The 13285-nt window shown below is 37.9% G+C and overlaps 1 protein-coding gene across 1 annotated transcript in view; it reads left to right on the top strand.

Annotated features, from left to right (window-relative positions):
- RIC1 (RIC1 partner of RAB6A GEF complex) overlaps positions 1-8263 on the top strand; it is a 62856-nt gene extending 54593 nt beyond the window's left edge. Inside the window, exons 21-26 of the mRNA XM_026703730.2 lie at positions 852-988; positions 1202-1488; positions 2018-2215; positions 4019-4196; positions 4330-4518; positions 6244-8263. Of these exons, the coding sequence (XP_026559515.2) occupies positions 852-988; positions 1202-1488; positions 2018-2215; positions 4019-4196; positions 4330-4518; positions 6244-6532 (1278 nt within the window). The 3' untranslated portion in view covers positions 6533-8263. The remainder of the gene's footprint in view (positions 1-851; positions 989-1201; positions 1489-2017; positions 2216-4018; positions 4197-4329; positions 4519-6243) is intronic.
- Positions 8264-13285: the final 5022 nt, after the last annotated feature.

Raw genomic sequence — 13285 nt, 5'->3', positions numbered from 1 at the left:
AATCATACACTAAACCATACTCCTTTTTTATTAATGAATGACTATGTGAACATGATTATTTGATGGTTACGGGTAACTAGAACTTGTATCTGTATTTGACATCTTAAGCAAAGGGTCTGCTTAGCTTTGCTTGTGTATAATGTCACAAGACTTGTTTATGTGTTGTGCTGGAAACAGAAGTGTGGTAAAAGTATTGTAAATCAGAATGACTCCATTAATCCCTATTGTGCTACTGCTTTTGTCATTTCAACCTTGTTGCTTTTAAATTCCTTGAAGTTGGATAGTCAGGTATTTTGATCAAAGGGAATAGGAGAAAAGAGTCATATTTTCCTAACATAGCATTTTTAGTCTCAGCACAACCGCTATTTGCGGTTGTGCTTTGATGCCTGCAATCTGCAAGATGTCCAAGCTAGGCCTGTGCTGTTTTGGTAGCAGATGACAAGATGTCTCGACAGAGGCTTTCTTCTCTTAAGCTAAGGGTTTTTGATCCTAAAAGTTATAGACCTTTTTTGAAAAATAACCAAATATAGCATTAAGTCTGTCTGAAGTAGTAGTCACCTTAACGTCATACAAAAGCAAGAAAGCAACAACAACAACAACAACTAACAAGTTTTGAAATCATTATAAGTGGATATTTTTTCAGGAAGCGTCTGTTTGATGGAGGATTACTGGAATAACTCATTATTGTGAAATTCATTAGAAATATTTCTTTCACCATAAAACCTACTCTCAGCTTTTCTGGTTTTCAGCCAGTCTGCTATTTGCTTTAAATTTAATTTAACCAATTTAGAGACTGTCCGATTCTGACCAAGTCTCCAACCTGTCTATTCTTATCCCTTTCTTCCATGTAGGAACCTACTTCAAGTGGTGGCTTTGAGTTCTTTAGACATCGCAGTATTAGTTTGACTCAATCTGGAGAGACACTTCCAGCTGGCAAATTTAACTTGCAAAAAACCTTGAGCATGCCATCTGGCCCACCTGGCAAAAGGTAATCAAGTAGAAGAGAATATATGTCTCTTGCTATATATTTCATTGCATCAGCCCTACATATATTAAATTACAGAGATTATTACTACTTTACTGATTCTATCTGATGCTGAAATTTCACAGTACTCCAACTTGATTCTAGAAAATTAGGCTAAATCCATAAATAAAATGTAAATTAGTCTTTGGTGTTAACCTTATTTTTCCACCTTTGTAGATTGAGTAAGGAAAGTGATTGCGCTGAGAACATGTACATTGACATGATGCTGTGGAGACATGCTCGGCGTCTTCTGGAAGAAATCAGGCTCAAGGACCTTGGTTGTTTTGCCGCACAGCTGGGCTTTGAATTGATAGGCTGGTTGTGCAAAGAACGCAACAGAGCTGCTCGTGTGGAGGATTTTGTGTTTGCCTTGAAGACATTACACAGTGATTTTCTTTGGCCATTTCCCATTATTCCAGTGTGCTCTATAAATTCACCATTGAAGAATGGAAAATGTAGAACAGGTATCTTCTCCCCCTCTCATTTAATGTACCAGAATCTAAATGTAACTTTAGGGTAAATGATGTCTTATGGGGCTGTTACCTTTCATTTTGTATTTTCAGATCAGATGATTATTTTCATATTTGTAACAAATCCATTGTTGGTGCTACCATAGAAGCAAATGTAGCAGGCATTTTGAATTCAAGTGATGTTACACTTTAGCACGTTAAGATTAAATATATTTAATTCAGTCTTTGAAATTGAACTGTATTTAACACAGAATAAAAATATATAGCAAGTAATTGTTGGAAGAGAATACTATCTACCTGATGAATGTTACAGTTAAAGTGTTCATAGGAAAGAAAATAAATTAGTTTGGTTTCATTGTGTGCATTGTGTGTAAGTGGCTATATTCATCTATATTGAAGCTCATGGTAGGCATCCCAAAGTAGTAGGAGTTGGTTACAGGTCCTTGAAATGAATTAGCCTTGAAATCTTAAATAACAGGTTTAAGGCTGGAACAACAGCTCGTTCATATGCTCTCATTTCCAGTAATAGGTGAACAACTCTTAAAATCACAGTCTGCTGACAGCTTTTTAAACATGGAAATAGACTCCAGCATCCCAGATGTGTCAAGGAGTCATAGCTGGTTTGGTGCCATCAGCTCCTCCCAAAGAGAGATGGATACAGCATCTTCCCATGGCCCTCAAATGCAGGAGGCATTCCTCTCACCTTTGTTAAGTAAAGTGGGTGAGTTCTTTATTTTGATATTTGGCTTCCTTTTAGGTGGTTCTGGGTATTTTATCTGAAAATAAAAGTATACTTTTCATATACAACAACTGCCATTTGTTTTTTCATCTTTCTTGGGAATAACGCAGAAGGTAAAGGATTAAATAGTAGAGGAAAAACAAATCAATATATTTATGAATTCATGTCTAGAACAAATTCAAAACAGGAATTCTATTGGCAGCAGCAATCTAGAACTTCATCACAAGACAGCATACCTATATGTATAGTGACCATGCTAGTCTCTTTTGGAATAAGCAGTGTTCACAAAGTGCAGAAAAAGAATAATAAATATGAAATTGAAAAAAAAAGTTTATTTCCCAGCTTTATTACTTTTACAAACAACTCAAGGTGGTGAACATATCTAATCCTTCCTTCTCCTACTATTTCCCCCACAACAGCCCTCTGAGCTAAGGTTGAGCTAAAAATGAGTGATTGGTGACGTCACCCAGCTGGCTTTCAGGCCTAAGGAGGGACTCACCAGCCTGGGGCCCTAACCACTAGAGCAAACTCTCTTGTTCAAATCAACATCATTCAGTATAACTGTCCTTATGTGTCTGTCCTTATAAACTGTCACTAAACTTCTTAACTTGCTATTTTTAAAGATATCATTAAGCACAACCCCTTGAAAGTCCTCTTACTCTCAACAAGTTTACTCTTTGTATATTTGCTTTGCTATTAGATTCACGTTCATTCTCTCTGTACCAATAGTCCTTCCTTAAAAGAGGTACTTGGAATCGGCAACTCCACCACTAAACAACGTGTTCATAAAATACAATGTTGTGTGACTGTACCGACTTAATATGGCAATTGTAGTTGTAGTTATTAAGCAAATTCTGTGTAGACATTGGGTGTAATGTCACGTAATTGCCATTTATGACCTCCTGCTGGCTTCTCCCTTGTTTTTTGTTGGAAGCCAGCAGTGAAGGTCACAAGTGGTGATGTTCTGACTGACACAGCCATTGTAATTGCAAGCCAGTTGCCAAGTGCCTGAATCTTGAGCCTCTTACCAAGAGATGCTACAATGACCACAACTACAAGGAACAATTGTAAGTCTCATTCAACACCATTGTAACTTTAAATAGTTGTTGAATGAGCTGTTCTTAAAAGAGGACTACCTATATGACTCACTTAATTTGTATTCAGTTCACTGTTATTCAGCACCAATTCATTCTTATCCTATCTCTTGTTTTACAGCATACACTTCTTAAATATTCCATACTATACTCATACCTATAGTAATTCTCATTTCCATTTTGCACATTGGGGAGATTCATGCTTTAGTACACAACTATTTTAATTTTTTTTCCCATTAAACAACAATTCCTTGCGGCACAAAACATGCCATACCCTCAGCCTTTCTTATAACATTTACATATTTTAAATTGTATTTCCCCTTCTTTAGTAAAATCACTTATTTGCTGCTATTTTGGCTCTTTATGTATACCTTATGATTGTTCAATCAGTTTTCCCAGAAAAACACAATTATCTTGTTTTGATACATTGATTTTTTTAGATACAAACACTTTCATGCATCACATAGACTAGCGTTCACTACAGATGTGGTATTTGATAACATGACTTCATCTACATACAAAAATACGTGCATGTTTCATACTGTTCACATTCCATAACCATCCTTATATTTTTATCCATAAAAAATATTAAAGAGCCAAGTACTCTATACTGATGAGATGCAGGGTTTTTTGCACATTTTAACTAAGTCAGAGACATTGAAATCTATATTTGTTTTGCTGTATTTGATAGGTGACGAGGGGAGCATTGGCTCTGCCACGGATCTGACAGAAACAAGCTCTATTGTAGATGGAGATTGGACTATGGTGGATGAAAATTATTCCACCTGGAGTCTGACACAGTCTGAATTGGAACATATCTCTTTGGAGCTAGCCAGCAAAGGGCCACACAAATCACAAGTTCAGCTGCGGTAAATGAGATGGAAGTTTGTATTGTCATTGGGATTTTCCTTTGAGTTGTTGGAGGTGAAGGATAATATCCTGTGGGGAAAAGGAAATGTTTCTGTGCCTTAGCTTAGAATGTGCCATTGGATCTTTTTGTAGGTATTTGCTTCATATTTTCATAGAAGCAGGATGCCTGGACTGGTGCATGGTCATAGGCCTAATCCTTCGAGAATCTTCAGTCATCAGTCAAGTGTTTAGCCTGGCGCAATCTTCAGAGGTTGATGGGGAAATGTTGCAGAACATTAAGACGGGACTGCAGGCAATAGAAAGATGGGCTTCTACAGACTGGTGAGTCTCATGAATCTCCTTTCACTTTACATATGGTTTAAGCTGCTTTTCTAAGAAACAGCAGTAAACAAAGAAATAATATTGTTTAACTTATTCAAAATTTAACAGATAACAACGGATAATTTTAATGCTTGAACCTCTTTGAAGACAGTATTGTATATGTTGAAATGCTGCATATAATACCTAGTATAATCTATCTGTGGATTATTTTGTAACTGACTAACTGTTCCCATTAATACCCTTGAAAAGAGTTCTTATTTCAACATTTTCAAGATGTGTAATATGAACAGAGAAATATGTATCCAATGATAGGTTATGCATCGTATCTTGAATTAGCATATTTTTCATAGTAAAGCAGGAGGTTGCAATACCAAACTGTGGCTTAATTTGAAAAAGTTAGGAAGCTCCAGGATGGTAGATTAGATGGGAAGAAAAATAAGAACCCTCCCCACCAGATAAAAGCATTGAAAAACCATTTGCAGATTGAGATAAAAAAAAATATTATGTGATCATTAGAAACCAAGCTCAATTTTAGCAAAAATTTGAGCATCCTATATATTTTCATTGTGCAAAGGGATCGACCTGTTGGGTTGGCTTACTACACCAAGTTAATAACCAGAGAAGGATCGTTACTGAATTTACAGCAGGGGTGTCCAACCTTTCACCTTCCCTGGGCCACATTAGAAGATGAAAATTTGGTTTGGGCCGCACATAAAATAAAATAACAGTAGCGATACCCGATCATCCCAAAAAACCATAGAAAACATAGTTAACATATTAAATTTATTTGGAAATAAAGTTAGTGAGATGTTTTTATTATTTATTATTAATTATTTATTAAAAATTATTTATTTTTTATCACGGTTTTTTTATCACAGTTTTTTTATCACAGTTTATTTTCCGGCCAAATTTTGCGGGGCGGGGGAGAAAGCTCGCCTGCCTCACGCCTACCTCTCCTCCTGCAAATAGCCCGGCTGGATGAGGCAGGACTGGAAGGCAGAAGCAGCAGCAGCAGCGGCGGGGGCAGAAGCAGCGGCGGGGAAGGCTTCTGCCCCCCCCGCTGCTGCTTCTGCCCCGCCGCCGCTTCTTCCCCCACCGCTGCTGCTTCTGCCCCGCCGCCGCCCTTCTTCCCACCGCTGCTGCTTCTGCCGCCGCCATTCTGCCGCTTCTTCCCCCGCCACCGCCGCTGCTTCTTCCCCTGCTGCGGGGGCAGCGGAGGCAGGGGCAGAAGCAGCAGCGGTGGCGGGAGAAGAAGCGGTGGCGGCAGGGGCAGAAGCAGCGGGTGGCGCGGGAGAAGAAGCGGCGGGCGGGGGCAGCAGCAGCGGTGGGGGCAGAAGCAGCAGCAGTGGCAGGGCAGAAGCAGCGGGGGTGGTGGCGGGGGCAGAAGCGGCGGGGGTGGCGGCGGGGGCAGAAGCGGCAGGGGTGGCGGCAGGGCAGAAGCGGCGGGGGCAGCAGCGGTGGCAGGGGCAGAAGTGGCGGTTAACAGCAGGAGGTGGCGCTCTGACGGCGCCCGCCTTTTCTCTTGCTGCTTGGCCTGGCGCTCGCCTCACCCCGCCTCGCGCCTGCCTCTCCTCCTCCTTCTCTCTGGCTGTGGCACGATGGTTGGGGTGGGCACTGGGCCGCATTACGAGGCGACCTGGGCCACATGCGGCCCGTGGGCCGTGGGTTGGACAAGCCTGATTTACAGCCTTATAATTGCTTATCTTCTTATCTTATGTTCTTTAGTCCTGGCTATAAGCCATTTTTAACCATTATCAAGCCACAACTGCAGAAGCTGACTGAGATATCGGAGGAGCAGGTGCAGCAGGAAGCCTTTCAGTCTGCAAATCTGTCAAGGGTGGCTGAACAAGTCAGTCCAAGGGCAGAGGAGAACCGGATTTCAACTAACCACAGCACTAGTCCTCAAAGTGACACTGGTCCTAATACTTCAATTCGACCTGATGAGGACATGATTGGATTGGAAAAGGAGGACCATCCCCTTCAGGAAGGCAGTTATGATTGTACTGTCTCCTGACAGCATCAAACACAATAACGGTTTTAGTAAAGCTTCATAATGATGGCATTGAAGAATACTGTTTTTGGAAGGAAGTACAGTAATCATTTTTTCCTCCAAAACATATGTTTAGTTTTGCTTTGTTTCTGTTTTTAATGAATACTTTTTTTTTACATGACTAGAGAATTTCCTTGAATTTGTGAATGCTTTCTCAGTAACTTCCTCAGTTCTTTTGTTGATCTGATTGTATGAAAAGCAGCAATATTCATCTGTATTCCAAGAAGATTTATTTGAAGCTCTTGTAAAGTCTTTCTCTATTTTCCCTTAATCATGCAGAACATCTACTCCGTATCACTGTATATGATCTTTATTGCATTTTTTAAATGAAAGAAAAAAAATATCTTGGAGACAATTCTAAGATTTACCCATCTGCACCATCCCCAACCCAATTTTTGAACCAAAACTTGAACAAGTTGACAATGAAGCTTGCTGGGATGAAATGTTGATGCATTCTGTGTAGTTTAATTGCCTAAAAGAAATGATGGCCTGATTAAGCTAAATTCTGTTCTATAAATTATGCAGGTATCACAAATTTGACATCACCAAATACTATATATATATAAATTGTAAAATACATTGTATCTTTTGTGAATACTCTTGTATATTTTCAAGTTTACCATTTTATGCTTTTGCTCCATAGTGTAGGTAGCTTTATCTTGCATGTTTGTACTTTTAACTCCAGGAAAACTAAAAGTAAAATTGCACTTCTATCAGAATGCAACTGACTTTCATCTGGCATTATTTGCAGCTTCATTTCATCATTTAGTCTGTTCAGATCCATTCTAAGCAAAAATATTTAACATGAGTTACTGAATTCTTATTTATTTCAATTGTAAAGATGCTTTCCTCAAGATTATTTTTGTGTAAATAAAGACAATTTATATATTACTGCTATTAAGACTTTGTAATGGCAATGTACAGTGTATATATTAAAGCCACCATCTTGCTAATATTTTATAATGCATACACTTGTAACTAAAAATGTTTATTTTAACTTTCATACAACAATATTATGAAAAACTGGTTGCAGCAGAATCTCATGTTTGCTTGAGGTACTTATTTTTTTCAATCTGCTGACTCCAGATTGGTATTATAAATACTGGTGTGTAATATTAAATACCTGTAACAGTATTAAAATTTAAATATTGTATGGCTTGTATTGTGCAGTTCGGGAAAATGCAACACTACTACTTTTTCTACTGAAACCTAACACTTATTTTTATAATATGGGTGTAATTAATACATACATGGACCAAAATCATTTATCTTTTAGGTAGTATGAGAATCAGCATCAGCCACAGTCAAAGTTCATGAAATTCTCCTTGCGAATTCTGAATGAATATATTATGAACAGTCAAAAAAATTGCTTCCTTACCTTAGCAAATTGAAGGTGAGTCTGGGTCTTCAACTCCCAGAATTCTCGGCAATGGTTATATTGGCTGTGGAACTCTGGGAGTTGAAGTCCATATAACTGTAATTTGCCAAGTTGGGAAACCCGGTTAAGAGAGTCAGCAAAAAAAATACTAGTTATGACTTTATATATTTGCTTAGAAAGGCATGGTCATGTCTTTTTATCGATAAATGTAACTATACAGTTTTTATTGCTGTTGTGTAACCTTTACTGTTGGTAAGACTATAAGTAGTAATACATGTGCAATAACTTTTAAATAAAATATAAAGGGGTGGAAATGATCTAATTTTTCCATACTTCTGACATTGTATTTTGTCTACCATCATGGGTATAAAAACTGTCACTTTTCTTATATCAGAAAGAAGAAGCACTACTTTTCTATACTGTAGTATTGAATATATTAATAAGCTATTACCACTAGAGCATTAAGGACTACACTGCTGTGGTTCCAGCCTAAGCAGCTTGTTTTGTTTCTAATAACATTCCTTATTTCCAGTGCCTTATTTCCAGTGCTTTTAATTCTGTTACTTTCAATAAACCCTTTTCACACCTCTACAATGGGGACATTGTCCTACTTTGGAAGTTAAGCAGGTTCCTTATCTTACTTGATATCTGCATAAGAAAACTGATGCTGCCCTGAAAGCAGAAATATTCCCAATTCACCAGCATTTCCCTCTGAATAAACTGCATAATGCTATTAAAATTGAAGTTAAATAGTTAAATTTATGATAAATACAGGAGGAAAAACATTCCACATTCGGTGTGCAGCAGATCTAAAATTGCCTAGAAACAGATAAGAATAGAATAGAATAACAGTTGAAAGGGACCTTGGAGGTCTTCTAGTCCAACCCCCTGCTTAGGCAGAAAACCTTACACCACTTCAGACAAACGGATATCCAAACTCTTCTTAAAAACTTCCAGTGTCGGAGCATTCACAACTTCTGGAGGCAAGTTGTTCCACTGATTAATTTTTCTGTCAGGAAATTTCTCCTTAGTTCTAAGTTGCTTTTCTCCTTGATTAGTTTCCACCCACTGCTTCTTGCTCTGCCCTCAGGGGCTTGAGCCATTGTCTAAAGCTCCAGTTCAAGGGGAATGTCCAGTAGTCTCCTTCATTGGTACACTGATGACCATAAATGGAGTGTTTTCTCCAGTTTAAAAGGGAAACTGAGTCACAGTTGTTGTTTTTTTATAATGGAATGAGATCCACACACACAAGACAGTTCCACTGGACTTCAAAGCAATGGGGTTTTAAACACAATTCTTCCTGTTGCTAGGAGACCGTGCAAGGCCTGTTTTTTGCACCTGCTTTTTCTGCAAGCAACCGAATGATGAGAATGGGAAAAGGTTCAATTTAGCTAATAGATTAAGCAGTAAAGACTTCATCTAAATCTGATGGAAGAAATTACTGTGGCATGCATATTATTCGCTTTGTTGAGGAAGGAATTGCCATTGATTGGAAAGAATACAACTGCCTGGTCTAGTAAGGAGGTGGTACAATTATTTGAAGCAGGGAACATTTGCCTTTCTGCTGACTTCAAAACTGAGTGCTGATCATAGAATTCCTGCGATTCAAAATCTTACTGACTTTAAAAGAGTACTGCCATTCTGCAATTGTACCAGTCGGCTACTGCAAGAAGCAAAAAAAAAAGAAAAAAGGGACTCTTCCCACTCTTATTCTCTGACCTAGTTGGTAACAAGCCATGTGAGCAGTTTAAAATTCAAATTTAGGAAGGGAACCGAATATTCAGATACATTTATGTCTTGCCTCTAACAATAGTAGTCAATAAATCTTCAGTGGAGTGGCAGTTCTATTATCTGGATAGATTTGAAGTTCTCAATCCCCAGACATTTACCTTATATTTCTCTCCCTAATTAATTTTCTTAAATGTCCATTTAATAATGTTCTCTTGATTCCTCCCTGACCTTTGATATAGTGAATCACAGTTGCTTCAGAGTCATTCCCTTAAGGTCTCAGGTTTCATGACAAAGCTCCTTGCTGGGTTGTTTTTGTTGTTTTGCTGCTCTCAACTTTATTTAATGCTTCTATTGGTTATTATTTCAGTGTCTTAGTCTTGTCTCCCTGCAAATGTCATCCTCTGCCCAATTTCATTGTCTCCTCTCCTCTGAAATAACTGGCCTTCTATATAGACTCCTGTGCCTATTTGTTTTTCTTCCACAAATACAACACAGGTATATGGTATCATCACTTTCTTTCCAAAACCAGTTACCATAATTTTGGAGCTTTATTCCTGTATTAAATATGGGCTGAGTAATTTTAAGCCAGTCATGCTTTCTCAGCCCAACTCCCCTCACAGGGATGTTGTGGGAACAATAGGAAGAAGAGTTAGCTGTATTGGATGTGTTTAGCATCTTTAATTTCTTATAAAGTAAGAAAGGTGGGATAATAAAATCAAATATCTGCAGCTGTTTGTCCACACCTTTCCATCCCCACATGCCCTCTTTCTCATATAGATAGATTTAGATCTATGTATTTTAATTGCCATATGTGTAGATTGTGCTGAAGATGTTATTTTCAACATCAATTGAAAAGCTGAGGCATGTGTAATTTAATTCGTCAGGAATGATTTGCTTCCTTATCCAATTTTAACATCTCTGTTTTGCGCAAACCTAACAAACCAGTTGCTAAGAATGGGTATTTACCTGGAACTCTTTTTTTTCATTAAAATAATGTCACTTAATACAAATTAATTTTATATGCCTGCCTTTTTTCTATTTCTGATATTGTGATTCCATGTGCCACCTCATATGTAGCGCTGTGCAGATGAACTAAAGTCCCAACTTCTAACCCTCCAACTAGCATGATGACTCTGATATTCCATTTGCCTGAAGGTTTCAGGATTAGGCAGATTGCTACATTCGCTTACCTGGGAATATGTTTATTGAACTCCGTGGGACTTCTAGTTGGACATGTATAGACTTGTGTTACCAATGCACACTTTTGGACAACAGGTGAAAACTTCTAGACAGGCGATAGCATGCTTATGAACACTAAACTAAAGCATAGATCTGCACTGTCTGTTACATACAAGGAATCTAAAACTATCCTTTCATCATTGTTTCTCAATCTTGGCAAGTCTAATACATGAACCTCAGCTCCCTGAATTCCCCAGTCAGCGTGCTTGGGAATTAACACAAACTTAAGGCCACTAACATTAAGAAACACAGTATTAATTATAAAGATTTGTCAAGTCAGCAATTTAGAATACAGTATCCTTTCAATTTCCCCCCCAAATTCATGATGACATTCAGAATTTTAAAGTGTACTGTTGGGTATAACAATGATACACCAACTAAGTTTGGGTGAATAAATATATAAACCAAGGTTTGGGTGTTTGTAACTTGTAGCTTTAAGCACCAAACTGCTTGTAATTAACTAATTAAGGGTGCGGTTACAAACGGCAATAAAAGGCAGTAAGAGAAACGTAATCTCTCTCTGCTTGTTATCTGCTTGCTACTGTTTTGTTTGCTACTGTTTGCTACAACTGTTTGAATACCTGAACGAAAGGACTACTTCATTGATGTGCTGATATCCTGTGAATACTCAGCGTTGTCTTCAAAAGGAAAGGTATCAGAGGAGAAGATATCTTTACAAGAAGATAAGGATATAGAACTGACTAGTAAATGGACTAAGTTACTGAATGGATATATTTGTGAATGACATATGGACTGATTGACAATGTTTAAACTCTAATTGGATTAAACAACTATTTAAACTACAAACAGTGTTTGTCATCAGTGTGTGTAAACTCTAGGGCCCTTCCTCTCTCATTTGGCTGCCTGGCTTGACTGCTGCTGCACATTCTGTTTGGGGGTTTGTCCCCAAACACTAACATTGGTTATGGGCCCAGTGAGCACAGTCTAACTAACCATGATATAGCAATGAGAGTTGGTGTGAGTTGCACATTACTGTAAAAACAAACTGTTTTTCATTGATTTTTAAATAGTTGTTTACCTGAAGAGAAATGGCACAAGTAAATTTGCCTAATCTGTCCATGATATCCAGACTAGATGGAACAAACTATGTTTCATGGTCAATGAAATGTAGTTTACTTCTACGAAGAGAAGGTTTGTGGGACATAATAACAAACCCACCAGATGTGACTAACTTAGATCCTGATGTTGAGGAGGATGACAAAAAGATACAAGACTATAAACGAAAGAATAAGCAGGCTTTATGCATCATAGGACTGACTCTCTCTGACCAGCAACTTATCCATATCCGTGGAGAGGAAAATGCTGCAAACTGCTGGGAGAACCTCAGGAAGATATATGTTCGGGACAGTGTAGGAGCTCATATATATCTTACACGCAAACTATTTCGAACACATCTTCAGAAGAATGGAGACATGTTAACTCATTTAAATTGTATGAAGAACATTTTTCAGGAATTACAAGAAAAAGAGCTTATATTTAATGAGTTGCAACAAGTATACATAATACTGTCTTCATTAGATCAAAGTTATGATGATTATGTGACTGCTTTAGAAGTATTGCCAAAAGATAGTTTATCATTAACCGAGATTACCGGCAGGCTATTAGAAGAAGCCAGAAGAAGGAGTGAACGTGACCAGCTGAGAGAAGATAAACCTAATAAAGAAGAGAAATTATCTTCAAAGCTTGAAAGAAACCAACTAAGTAAATTAAAGCACCCGGAAGAAGAGAATTTATCTTCGACGGCATACACAATTAAAAAGTGTTTTAATTGTGGAGGCAGAGGACATTTGGCAAGATTCTGCAGAAAAGAAAAAAGCCAGAATGTAAAAAAGCCAAAGAAATCTTTTGAACTAGCCATGTTTAGCAACTGTGATGTGAAGAATGATTTATGGGTGGTGGACAGTGGTGCATCCCACTGCATCACGACAGATAAGAAAAAATTTATAAAAATGTCTACAAGCTCTCAACATATATCACTTGCTAATGGCTGGAACCTCAAGGCCAAGGGAGAAGGTATTGCATACTGTCCATGCTTAAACCAGGATATAAAAATGTTGTATGTACCACAGTTAAAGGTGAACTTGCTTTCTGTAAGGGTATTAGACAAACTAGGTTATGTAATTACATTTAAGGATAATAATTGCCTAATTGAAAAAGATAACAAAAGGGTAACTGCAGCTTTAAATGGAACATTGTATGTATTACATGATAGTAAGAAAGGGGAGGCACAGACTGTATTTAACAATATAAAGCCTCATAATGAATGTATCCATTTATTGCATAGGCGTTTGGGGCATGTAAATTTTAAAATGCTAAAACGTACAGTAGAGTTATCTGATGGAATAAGG

The sequence above is a fragment of the Pseudonaja textilis genome, chromosome 2 (genome assembly GCF_049901715.1).
Source record: "Pseudonaja textilis isolate UNSWEBS1 chromosome 2, rPseTex1.2, whole genome shotgun sequence".
NCBI classification, from domain to species: domain Eukaryota; kingdom Metazoa; phylum Chordata; class Lepidosauria; order Squamata; family Elapidae; genus Pseudonaja; species Pseudonaja textilis.
Note: the sequence above shows the minus strand (reverse complement) of the source record. Positions and strands in the feature narration are given on the sequence as shown.